Source organism: Amblyomma americanum, chromosome 7 (assembly GCF_052857255.1).
Source record: "Amblyomma americanum isolate KBUSLIRL-KWMA chromosome 7, ASM5285725v1, whole genome shotgun sequence".
Classification (NCBI taxonomy): domain Eukaryota; kingdom Metazoa; phylum Arthropoda; class Arachnida; order Ixodida; family Ixodidae; genus Amblyomma; species Amblyomma americanum.
Genome location: NC_135503.1, coordinates 148210346 through 148223892, shown reverse-complemented (window position 1 = coordinate 148223892; position 13547 = coordinate 148210346). Strand labels below are relative to the sequence as shown.

Sequence of the window (13547 nt, the reverse complement as noted above, 5' to 3'; positions counted from 1 at the left end):
TCACTGGAGTCCACTGGGTTTGAATCGCGCGAGCGTGGAGAAAAGTAGAGCGCGCTCGGACAATATGGCGCTGAGCTCTTTTCCGGCTTCAAAAAATGTCACGTGATGGCCTCTCCTCTAAATTTTACTTCCTCTACGAATTAAAATAAACATTCATCTGGTTTATCACGGCAAGCCTAGTTTTGCGACTTGCCGTGATGAGGCGCTCGCATCGCAGACAACCCACTTCGGGCACAGTGCGAAATGCGCGCAAACCCCCAGCACACGCCCATTGCGCGTTGTCAACCCCTCTCCTCACCATTTCACACTTCAACCCGAAAGAAGCGCTGGTACCCTTTATCTTGCTTGAACGGCCACTTTTCAGCCCATGCCCAGGCACAGAAAATATAGGAGGCTATGTTAAGATGCAGTAGCCAAGTGATCTATTTTAAGCTCGACGGTGGTATCCTGTGGTCTTCCTTATTGCACAAGGCGGAGAAAAAGCAGCAAAACTGGCTTACGTGTATTTTCCTTAATGGTCATATGTGAAAAACAGATCAGACGAAGGAGGAAGTAGAAAAGAGGTATTCGAGATTTTCAGGGGCCCTTTTTTTAGGTTGCGCTATAAAGCAAGCTGCAGACATGTTATAAAAGCTGCGCATGGCAAGCGGTACCTGTAGTTTGATGCTTGAGTTAACAGCTTATTTTTAGGCGCGCACATTCTGTGAGGCAACAGGGTTTAGCTTGCACATGAGGGTGGCCGTTTAATCTCTCGTGCACTGGCTTTGCAGCAGTGTCGCTCAAGTATGTCATTATTACGAAACAAAACAAACCATTGCCGCCATTAGTGCCTGAACACAGTGAAGTATAATGGCGACGTTTCTTGTCTTGCTTGTCCAAATGTCGCATAGTGCGTGGGAAGTGTATTCGTTTTTTTAATATCCCGGCAGATGTCATTACCATTTATCGCAGCTATAGGACACAAACTGTTATCTTTTTCTTGCAAAGGCGACCAAGTATGTGTATGTGCCTCCGAGTTAGTGATTTACAGAATAAAATATCTTATGAATAAGCACTGGTTGAGGCATGGGATGCCGATTATACGGTGATGTAGAGAAACCTGCGCATATTTGCTGCGACGCGGATGATAGCTCTTCTGGAGTGCCTTACTCACACTACATAGGGCTGCGCAGATATTGGTCAGAAGCTATTGCGCCACTTTCCGAAATGTGTCATGCTTTTGCTGTCACATGACAGCCATAATTGGATCATCTGTTTAGGAAGAAACTATGCTTCCAAAGTTGTGTCCTTGAATGTAAATATCACCACGTATGAACAGAAACATGCGCCTAGGAGTGTCCTGTCGCTAAATACACGGCGTATGATTTTTACTAACACAGCACTTCTACTAATTATTCATATGCGATATATTTCACCCAATTGAGAAGAAAATGTATTACTACCTGGTTCCTCATCCTAATTGCTATATTAATATTTAGCAAGCCATGCGATTGGCAGGTTATTAGGTTAAGGAGAGAATCAGTTCAGAAATGGAAGACTGCATCAACTTCTCCCATCTTCGCTGCGTCATTAGAAGACACTTCTGGCTCAGAGGGCTACACAAACAGACGCGCGCGCGCGCGCGCGCGCGCGCACACACACACACACACACACACACACACACACACACACACACACACACACACACACGCACACACACACACACACACACACGCACACACACACACACACACACACTTCTGATTTAGTAGGAGCAAATTAGAACAAGAATGAAGCGCGCGATTTTTCATACTTGCTGTATCAGAAGGCAATTTTGTACAAGCCAGCTATACATGCATACGCTATTTAGATAAACTCTCAAATGAGCAAATGTAGCACCACTTTCAACAAATGGCGCTCGCCTTTAGTGTAACTAGCAAAGGATGAAAAGATCCACCACATTGCCGTACCCTGTATATTTCATGCAGCTCCAAGCGAGATTGCAGAATTCACTCCAGTCAGCAGAGGTACACCTGACCCTGCCCACGTGAGCACTCATCCTCCCTGTGAAGCAAAAATTCCCGAACAAATTTAGAGTATGGCCTCACTTTCAGAATTTATTTTGGAGGAGTGACAGAGCTGTCGACCCCGAGCAACTGTGGGCTTCCCATAAGTGAAATGACCTGCTAATTAAGTGCAGCACTTAATCCGCTTGGCCCCAGACAAAAAAAAACAGTTGAACTGATTCATCTTCTCTTTATGACGGTCAGTGCGGGGACTTTTCGCATCAGTTTGGGCCCATAAGATGTTAGCACGGTGCCTTATATATCAGCCAAAGTATGTCGTGACTTTTCCCGAAAAATGCATGATCTCAACGACGAGGTAAAGCCGCTTCGCTCATTGCAAATGGCGGACGAAAAGATAATGTGGAGGAGCAGTATGCAGCCTGAAACGGATTTCTTCCGAATGGCACTTTTCTTCCCCATGTAGCACCACACCTTCCACATGGTACTACACGAGTCTAAGTACCCTTTTTATGAGTGACGTTAAATTCCCCCATATTATCCCCATAATAATCACAGGAAGTGACATAACAACTGAAGCACTGAGACTGCTTTTCTCATGCTAATGGATACATCTTAAGCCTACGTTTGCGAAGCAGGTACACAGCAGACACACTGAGTTAGTCACAGAAAATAAGATCAGGAATGAAGCCTCAACCAGCTCTCCTCGTGTTCGCTGCTCTATCTGACGGTGGACTTCACTGATTCACCTGCACTGCATGCACACCGCGCTGATAACAGTAAATTAGATAAAAAATAAAACGCTCCAACAGCTCTCCTCGTGCTCGCTGCTCTGTCTGATGGCGGCCTTCACCGAGTCAGCTACACGGGATGCAAACCTAGTTGATTACAAAAAATGAGATCAGGAAAGCAACGCAGAAGCATCTTCTTTAGTGCTCCCTGCTCTGTCTGAAGGTATTCTTCTGTTAGTCAGCTACACAGAATGTACACCAAATTAACCACAGAAAACGAGATCAGGAAAGAAACACTGAAGCACCTCTCCTCGTGCTCGCTTCCCTATCTTATGGTGGCCTTTACTGATTCAGGTCGACAGGAAATTAAAGGTATCGACGATAAAAGCTTCTTAACTTGAGGACCAGTTTTTACTTCTAATACCTGTGGTCATCGACGGCCTCAGCATTAGCCTGTTGCTGGACAAATGCAGCCGTTTTTTTTTAATTCCAAGCGGAAAATTGGCAGCCCTTCCAAAAAAAGTTACGACAGCATGACATCGCACATAAGTCCGCACGGCTGGCGGACCCATCACTCCGCTTGGGCAGTGTACAACTCGTGTCCTGAACCGCAACTCTACGTTCGTTGTGAGCTGCCTTTTTCTCCGTGATTGAACTCGTGGTCTCATTGTGGGTGTTGAATTCCTCCGTTAGAATGGGGCCGCTATCGATCTCCGGCAGCGCACAGTTATTCTTTATATCGATCCCTTGTTCCGTGACAATAAGCACGCCCGTAATAAAATGCGAATTGGTGGTTTCAACTATACTTTGTCAGTCTCGTTTTTCGCCTTCTTCCATCATTCCGTTGTTCTTCTCTTCCCAGATTGTTGAAGAGATCTTCGTTTTTCTGCTTAGCTCAAGCCATCTCAGAACATATCAGAACAACGAAAAACGACTATCGATTTAGCGTAGTTCAGCCAGACGAGAATTTTCTGCGCTTTCATTTTGGCTGCACTTTAGTTCTGTTGTTCGGATTCAATGTGCGAAAAGCGATAATGCTTTAATGCTCATGTATGCAGACGTGGTCATTCTCTACATTGTAGATCCGTTGGATTCCCGATACCGCTCCTGCAGCAGTAAGAAAATGAAATAAAAATTGTTCTTTTGGGGGAAAGGAAGTGGCGCCGTATCTGTCTCACATTTCGGCAGAAACCGGAACTGCGAGTTAAGGGAAACGATAAAAGAGTAACTAAAGAAAGAAAGGAAGAAAGTGGTCCCGTAGTGGAAGGCTTCAGAGTAATTTCGATCACCTGGGGATCTTTAACGCGCACGCACATCACAAAGCACACGGGCGCCTTAGCATTTCGCCTCCATCGAAACGCGGCCACCGCGATCGGGTTTGACCGCGGGTACTCCGGATCAGTAGCCGAGCGCCCTAACCACTGCCTGCAGCAATGGTGCAGTGACTAACCGGTACATCACTCCCATTGCAGTGGTAGGGGCTGCGATCGTTGAGACTCGTGAGACCCTGGTTGCGCTTCCCGAGCAGCCTCTAACGACAAATCATTAATATAACTCTCACCTGCCCGGTGGGCTGTCTGCTCTTAACAAGGGGGCAGTGGCAAGTGGGCAACCTGCGAGATTTATATATTTATACGTAAACATCTGGGGAGGCTGCCCACAACCTAGTTGGTAGGTGGGAGCCTGCTACAAAGCAGGTTTCAGACAAACGGGTGGAGAGACTACAAACACACAACAGCTAAGTGTGGAGAACGGCCCCTATAAGTGCTAGCGCACTTAAAAACTAACGTTCGGCCGGTTTATGGTGACGCCTTCCTCTTGCGCAGGCCGACATGGGCAGCGCAGCCATCCGCATGGACCTGTGGATCCGCGCCCTCACCTCGTTCGCCTTCCGCGAGTACACGGTCTTCGGCTTCCCGCCTACGACCGGCCGGGACCCGGTGCTGCTCGTCTCCATCGCAGTGCTGTTCGTCAAGGGCCGCTGGCGGCAGCGCTTCGAGCAGAGCCACGGGGACTTTCACGAGAGCCCGACCAAGATGCGTGCCGTGCGCGTGATGAAGCGCCGGGGCCGCTTCCGCGTCGGCGACTGCGGTGACCTGGACGCCCTGGCGCTAGAGATCCCCTACCAGGACCCCAACAAGTGCATGGTGGTGTTCCTGCCCCGCATGGAGCGGCTGGCTACCTTCGAGCACAGCCTTACGCCGGCCAAGCTGCTGTGCTGTCTGGCCAATATGCAGGTGACGGAAGTGTGTTTCTTTGCAGCGCCTGCGTTAAAGCGCTGCATGCGGGTTTCTTGGCCGAAAATTACAGCTTAAAGGGACAGAGTCGCCACTTCTTCTAACATGTATGTTTGCCTTTAAATGATGCATAAGACATAAGAGAACTTGATGACGCGATATTCGAATCTACATCGTAAATAATTTGTAACAATTTCCGTCACAAGGAAGTATTAGATTACGTGAGGCAGACATAAACTACAGTGCAATATATGTTTGTTCATTTGCAGCCGTTTCCAATTCTTAAGACTTGGAACGAATTGAAAGGAAAAAGCAACGATTATACTGTAGTTCTTGTGATGTGACTTGTAGATGTCTCAACCACTGAGCACTACTACTAAGGGGCACACCGCGGTGTGCGAAAGAGCATGCGGTCACCGAAATTAAGCGGCTTTCTGCAGGACGAAGCTTGCGCTGCGCAAGGAATGGGACACAACGGGGACGATTTTCTTTTTTTTACTCGACATTCCCTGCCTGTTGCGCAATCAGCTGCACTAGTAGCCAGGAAACTATTTGTGGAGTACAATTCGCATGTAAGTGTTTTTAAGTTCTGCGTAATTTTATGACACTTATGTGGCGGTCGCCAACGCTGATGTTGCTAAAGCTGCGGTTTACTGTTCTACAGTTACTCGCGCTGCAAGCCAAGGTTAGTAAGAACTTGAGAAATTTAGGAAGCCGTAAGTGGGAACGTTGCGCAGGAGGACGACCCCAGAGGTAAATGTTTCCTCAGAAGAGCTTTGAAATTGTCCACAATAAATGTCCGTTAACTTGCATAAAACACAATTATACTTGCGGTACCCGAGTCCGAAGAAATTGTCTGAAACCCTTTTACACAAACTAAGATTAGAAACTTGAACAAGTGCAGAAAAAGGCCATTAGCTGTATGTACAATAATTTCTCCCTCACGTCATTCAAAGAACTTTTAAAACGAGCCAACTTGCCGCAACTAACCGAGCGTAATTGAGTTTCCCGACTAAAATTTATGTATCAGATTGTAAATACACCCTACAACGTTATATCTCTGATATAATTATATCTTCTTCCGGATATTCCACAAGGCAGAGAGAACAACTATGAAACTATTTCGTATAAAAATAATTGTTTTAAATTTTCTTTTTTCCCAGTGCAGTAACTGACTGAAATAATTTGATATTACGATAGTGACTCAACCTTCATTTTTTTTTTATCGCCAACCTCTGCTGACTGTGAAATAGCTCAGATGTTTCTTTTTTGCTTTTTGTGTGTGTTTTGCCCATTTTTGCTGCGCATCGAGTTGAACAATGAAGTTTGAATGTAGTGACCCAGCAGCGTACTTTTGTATTCACTTTGTTCTGTTCCTTGCAATTAATTTTGTGCTGTGTTATATATCCACTCTGCCAAAATCTGTAGTGCATTGCTGTGCCTGTAAATAATAAATATTAACAAGTGTTCCCTCGTGAGCCACTGCTTGTGCTCTACGATGATAGGAACTGCACCCTTTCTTTCGAGACTGCCGTCATCAAATGACGCAGTGAACAGGCCACGCCTGAAATCAGAGATTCTGAACCACCCCTAAACTTTTAAAAGACTGCGGTAGCAACGGCTACATTTCCCTCCCCGGCCAAAAGCTGGCCTTGTTGGTGGTGGTGGTGAAAGCATTTATTTGAATATTGCAGAGAGGTTGCGTGGTGAGCAATCCCTAGTGGGCCGCTCCCCTTACAGTACTACGTGGAGTCCCTTATTCAGGGACCCTATTGGTCTGGGCCGCCACTCGAGGTCGCTGAACTAGGGCTTGTTGAGCCCGTAGGTCCCCGCAGCTGAGCAAGGCCGCCTCCCAGTCATCTCGGGTAGGAGAAGGGGTTAGGGGTGGAAGAGAAGGATTGTGTTGATATGCCCAGAACATGTGGAACGTGTCAGCCACCTCCCCACAGAAAGAGCAGAGGCCAGAGAAAGAAGTGTCGAAATGTTTGAGCACTGCCGAGCACATTAGAGTGCTAGTAAAAAGTCTAAGCAGTATTCTCTCGTCTGCTTTCCCTAGCCCCTTGAGAGGAGCCGGGTACTGACGCTGCGAGTCCCGGTAATAAGCGGAGATATCTTTGAAAGTTAACAGAGGATAGGTGTCCTTGTCCAGATCGGTAGGGTCTACGTCGGGGACGCGGTTAGTGAGTGCGCGGGCGACCGAGTTGGCGGCCTCATTCCCTGGTAAGCCCTTGTGGCCTGGAGTCCAAATGAGAAATCGGGTCGTGGGGTCCTGATCACGAGCTGCTCTCCGAAGTATTCGTTGCGCTGTTGGCGTTATCCAGCCCAGTTCATAGTTCTGGCAAGCCCCTCGCGAGTCAGATATGATGAATTTAGATTCAACGTGGGAGGCGGCTAGGGCGATTGCTACCTCCTCCGCGTGGGTTGTGCTAAGTGCCTTAAAAGTGAGACCGTTCACCTGTCTTTCCTCGTGAACGACTGCAGCCGTGTACGATCCTACCCTGGGATGATGTGGGCCCGCAACGTCTACATAGAAAACGCTGTGTCTGGAGCCATAATGGCGGTGCAGGGCATTCGCCCGCGCCTGACGCCGTCCATTGTGGTTCTCTGTCCATTTTGGTAGGAAGGGGTAGAACACGGAGGGCACCTCTCCATAGTTCTGGCACTCGTACCCTTTCCTCAATGCGATGGTCATGTTGTATATGCAGCCGGCCCAGTAGGCGACGACCGGACACGGTCTGGGCAAGACGCGTGTATTGATTAGTGAGGTGCGCCTCGCGCAGCTCCTGATAGGTGTTCACCACCCCCAGTGCAAGGAGCCTCGCATTTGAGGTAGAGATCGGGAGGTCGAGCGCCTATTTTGATCATCTTGCGGAGAGTAACCACCAAGATGTCTTCGTCATGCTTGCGCAAGTGCAGGTATGGAGTCGAATATAGAATTCGACTCGTCACAAAAGCATGGGCGAGTCGCATCACATCCATACTTCTGAGGCCCCCACGCTTGTTGGAGTCGCGGCGGACCATGCGGCCCACTTGATCGCCAACCTTGCGAAGCTTGGCTATGGTTGTGTCAGCGCGACGGTTCTGGTGACTAAATAGTCCGAGGACTCTAATCTCAGTGGCTTCGTGTATGGGTCCGCTAGCCAGAGAGAGAAGTATTGGGGTCTTACATCTCTGCGAGGGGCGGAGATGTACGAATTCTGATTTTTGAGGAGAGCGCTGGAGACCACAGTACGTAGCATAGCGTTCCACTACGCTCGTCGCTGTTTGCAGGCGGTCTTCCAGTTGAACAATGTTGCCCTCTGTTGCCCAAATGATGAAGTCGTCGGCATATAGCGCATGCTGTACACCTTCAACCTCAGCCAGTTGGGCAGGGAGATGGGGAATTGCGAGATTAAAGATTAGTGGAGACAGCACTGCGCCTTGTGGTGAGCCCCGTGTACCCATAGTGTATGGACCGTGCTTCTTGTCCTGAATGCTGATAATGGCTTCGCGGTCAGTTAGGAAATGTTTGGTTAGGTCTTGTTGGGCATGTGCAATTGATGCGTTCGAGTCGGACAGCAAATATGTTCGAGTCAACCACTCACAATAACTTTGTTATAAGTTCGCACTTGTTCTCATCTCTTCGTCTGTCGGCTTGTTTTTGCACTGGAATAAACGTCTTCATATAACAGCCTACTCAACATCGCTTTCATTCCTCTAACGCTCTTTGCACTGGACAGACAGCAATTTAGGTTAATATGAATCCTCTCAGAGTTGCAGAGTGACACCTGCAATGCGGCTCTTCCTCGATTTTCCTGGAATTGCAGTGCGCTTCAAGTGACGTCATTTCTCGCGCTGTAGTGTCGTCTTCCAGTCATATAACAGGAGATAGTGCAGCAAGACGACGGAAAAAGCTGCAGAGGAACGACGCGAGTGCGCTCATTGAAGAGCGCCACATCCTCCCGTTTTCCAGAAAAAGCCGTTTGCTTCCTGATGGCTTCTTATTCGCTCACCTTAGAATGCGGGGATGCACCATACAGCAACTTATAGCCGAGATCAGTGTCGCGACTGCCATTCGACTGATCAAATCGAAGTTTCCCGTTTCCCGTGAGGAGAAATACAACTCTTAGTTATTTAGGGGACGCTTGCAAATTGCTCGTTTCAGCCGAACACACACTACAAAAATTTGGTACCTTTGCCTCGTAAAACGGCGACTCCGGAGGATGTTTCAGCAGTTCAGCTTCGTAATCACGTTGGAGTTGTACCATGTTTCCCTCTTAAAAGAGAAGAAACTGGTTTTCAGAAAGGCAAGCGAAAATATTCTAATTCACGAAGAAAATGTAAACCAAAATAATCTTTCAGCTAATTCACGACGATTGTATTCACGTGGACTAGTTTATCTACATAGCCACTCCTACAGCTCCAAGCACAAACCCCCGACATAGAGTGCCACAATGCAAGGGACTCTGTGGCGTCAGTTCTTGTTCCGTGGTCTGTGTTCGCTTCTCATCGAGTGGCTATGTATGACGCCACAAATAACGAAAAAATACGCCAGAAGAATTATAGGCCAAGCTCTCCTGCGCGTTCAAGTGTTGAACTGGTGACTCGAAAAGGTAACGGCGTGCACAAAACATCAGGAAGTAGCAAAAGCAATGCTTGATATTTTCGTGTTCGGCCTGCGCGAACCCATTGTCAAAAAGCCGGTAGTGCTTGCTTTCACGTGTGAAGCCTAGCCACTTGCCAAAGAAACATGCTTATTCAAGTAACATTCAGGGAAATTTAAACTCGTTTAGTGCCGATACAAGACACCGAAGGGCTCAGAAATCTGAAATGTGAGACCGATAGAATCAGAAGGCACAAAGTAAAATTTGCAACATTAGTCATCAATCTTGACAGACCCTCATCTGTCTTTTTTGTATTTTATAAACGGGACGTAGAACACGCCTTTTTGTGCATACTTTTTTCAATTCATTTTATATCCATGTACACAGAGTGAGAGTCGAGCGAAAAAAAAGCCAGAAATTGTAGCTTGAGTTCCCTGGTTCGAAACCGACCGCGGCGGCTGCGTTTTTATGGAGGAAAAATGCTAAGGCGCTCGTGTGCAGTGCGATGTGAGTGCACGTTAAAGATCCCCAGGTGGTCGAAATTATTCCGGAGCCTTCCACTACGGCACCTCTTTCTTCCTTTCCTCTTTCACTCCCGCCTTTATTCCTTCCCTTACAGCTCGGTTCAGGTGTCCAACGATATATGAGACATACTGCGCCATTTCCTTTCCCCAAAAACCGATTATTATTATTACATGCCCCTCGTCCCCTACATTGCAGGGTAGCAGCCAACATGCAAATTACGTACACAAGTAACGTCGCAAAATGCAAAGAATAGTTGTTAAGAACGGTTGGCGCGTCATTAGAAAAAACAATAACGAATGAAGCGCGAACAAAAGACGATAACAAAAAAAACAATAGAAAAAATACTTCACAAAAAAACAGGTCTTCTGTTATTCAAATCAGGCCAACACTTTACCGAACGGAAGAGATAAAAGAGCATCACATACATACTGTATATCTTTGCGGCATGCTTGTGATATATCAACTTTTGCAGCGTAAATCTTACTCAAGAGACGGGTAAACGTGTTTTCTAGGCTATATGTACCATATATTGTGCGGCATGCTGGAATATGCCAGAGTTCGCTGTGTCTGTTAGGGTAAACTTCATTTAGCGAAAGGTGCGTCGTGTCACACAAGTAATGCACATTTTGTTCATGTCATTCTCGTCTCTCGGCCAGCGTTACATTATGCAATTCAGACACTTTTACAGCATTGAACTGGCGGAATAAACCGAATGTGTTTATATCAGAACCAGCGTTTAGTACTGCGCGTAGAACGATCTTCGGTAAAACGTAAATTTTATATTTATTGGTACCTGTAGGTATTTGCTAAACTAAGTGCGCATAGGTTACTTGGGACACAAAGAGAGAATTATACAGGAGAAGTTTTACTTCGCATGGAAGTAAGTGACGATGACGGTTAATGATACCTGTGAAACGAGAAAGCTTACTTGTGACATCATTCACATGATTGCCGCAGCTTAGCTGGCTGTTGAAATGTACCCTTAGTATATTAAAATTGTCAAAAAACTCTATTGTTTGCAGACCTAGCTTAAGGTCGCCTGGTAAAATAATGCTTTTATTTTTGGTTTGAATATAATAGCCTTAGTTTTAGTTATATTCATTTTCAACTGATTATTAAGGGACCGTTCATGGAGTTTGCTTAGTGTCCAATTTGCCTGGTCTATCACATATTCACATGCGCTTGATGAGAACAGTGAGACGTCATCTGCTACTTAACACACTTCGCATGCAGGCATTGATTTACGATATCATTTATATACAAGTTAAAAAGAAGCGGTGCAAGGATGCTTTCATAAGGCACGCCAGCAGTTGCTTTTTTTATTGAGGATCCACATCTAATAATACAAACTGATAGCGGTGTGCAAGATATGACGCAACAAGCTCATGAACACGACCCCTGAAGCCGTAGTCGAAGAGATTTGCCAAAAGTATATTATGGTTTATGTAGTCGAAAGCCTGCAAAAAATCAATAAAAACTCCAAGGAAACTTTTTTTTCCTCGAAAAACTTTTAAGATACACTCTTTCTGGCTTACTAATACTACTCTCGGTAGATTTATGTTTGATAAAACGAAACTCCGCATCTCTTATTATTTGGTTTTTTCACAAGAGCATCATATTTGGGTGTGGATAATTTTTTTCCAGTCCTTTAGAAAATATTGGCAGCACGGAAACTGGCCTATATTTGGTACACAAAGCTTATCACAATTCTTATACAAAGCTGTCACTCTAGCAATTTGCATGCGCTGTGGGAACACTCCGTATTCAAAACCTAAATATATGTGCTAAATTTGGAGCTAGAATATGTAAAACATGCTTCATAGGCCGTATTGGCAAATCATCTGCATCGTGGCATCTGCTGTTCTTCATGTTCACGAATGCAGTGAATACTTCAGAACATGTAGTTCGACTTAGATACATAGAATCGCTACTCTGCGTAATGCGAGCATCATATGATATGTTTGACGTACTTTGGTATCCTCGAATAACGAAACATTGATTAAAGGCCAATGCTAATCTCTGCCCATTAGCACTTCGTCTTTGAATAGTTACCCCTTGAGGAGTGCAAGTCTTCGAAACAACGTTGTTCCATAACCTTCGGGAATCAAAGTGGAACGATTTGAATTTGTCGTTATAATACGAATCCCAAGCATGCCTTATCTTTTTGTTTAGATTATTTCTGAGGAATTTGTATCTTGCTCACTGTTCGAGATCTTGTGTATGAATGAATTCTTGGTACATTTTTTCTTTAGATTGTATCTCCTTGAGCAATTGTGACGTTAGCCACTCCTTGCGGCTTTTTCGATGGGCTACATGCGCCTTGTACGGAGAATTTTCGGTGTAAAGCGCTTTAAATTTATCAAGGAAGCTATCATAAGCACCTTCCACGTCTTTAATGGAGAGCACGTAAGACCAGGTTATATCTGAAACAGACTCTTTGAAAGATCCAAGGTTTTTCTTAGTTATCGCTTGATGAAAGCAAGCACGTGCTGGTTTTTTCTTCATACCTTATTTCACCGCTAGAAATATTAGGAAAGGGTCACTAAGGTCGTAATGAAAGCGAGCGGACGAAATGCTCTTTTCATCAAAATTAGTAATAAAAATGTCAATGGGTGATTCTTTTGTTCTTTTCTCTGTACGCATAGTAACTCCTGTAGCCGCACCAATTGTGTTTATGCAGCCATTTGTGGAGAGCAGCAAAATAAAATCTTAAGCTGTGGTGCTATCGAAAGGCAGATTTACATTAAAATCGCCGCCTAGAAGGACACTGAAGTTGTTAGAATTTACAAAATTGAAAATATGTCAAAAAAAACAATTCCGCAGTGAGGCCATCTTGAGAGCGGTAACAAACTGCAATAATAATACGGTTAATATTTAAGCAAACCATTTCGTAGTGAGAACTGACACAACAAAATCTTGGTACTAGGTCACAATTTATATTTTGTACCAAAGCACAACACCGCCACCATGATTTAAAGATCTGTTCATGAAGAACTAGTTGCACCCGGGTATATTATTACTTCTTCATCACAGGAATACCAGGTTTCCGTAGTCATAAACAGTTCGAACTTATCTAGTTTATTAAACTGGCACTCAAGATCAGCAGTTTTATTCACGGCGAACAGCGCATTCACAAGGAGGCAACGAAAAGATGTGTTTGTTAATATTTCGTTACATTTTACTTTATTTACGGTGACTTCATTGTTAGCTTCTAGACCGTGATATTCGTTGATAAGGCTGCGCACGTCTAAATTCATCAACGTTTCCGGCTCCTTTACCGTAATTCCATCCTGTGCTACACTTCGCTTTAATTTTTTTTCTTTGTCCTAGTTCAACGATGTCGTTGCTGTCATTATCCCAGGGGAAAATACAGCCATTAATTAGAACTTTTTCATATGTCAACCACACTTTTTCCTGTCACGATTTTCTTTGGTTTGATTCCACAGCTTTTTGCTCACCTCCCGGACA

General features: G+C 45.3%; 1 protein-coding gene across 1 annotated transcript in view; it reads left to right on the top strand.

The window, feature by feature from the left end:
• The window catches only part of LOC144097525 (iris-like), a 64092-nt gene that overhangs the window by 12856 nt on the left and 37689 nt on the right, over positions 1–13547 (top strand). The window contains exon 3 of the mRNA XM_077630225.1: positions 4561–4971. Within this exon, the coding sequence (XP_077486351.1) occupies positions 4561–4971 (411 nt within the window). The remainder of the gene's footprint in view (positions 1–4560; positions 4972–13547) is intronic.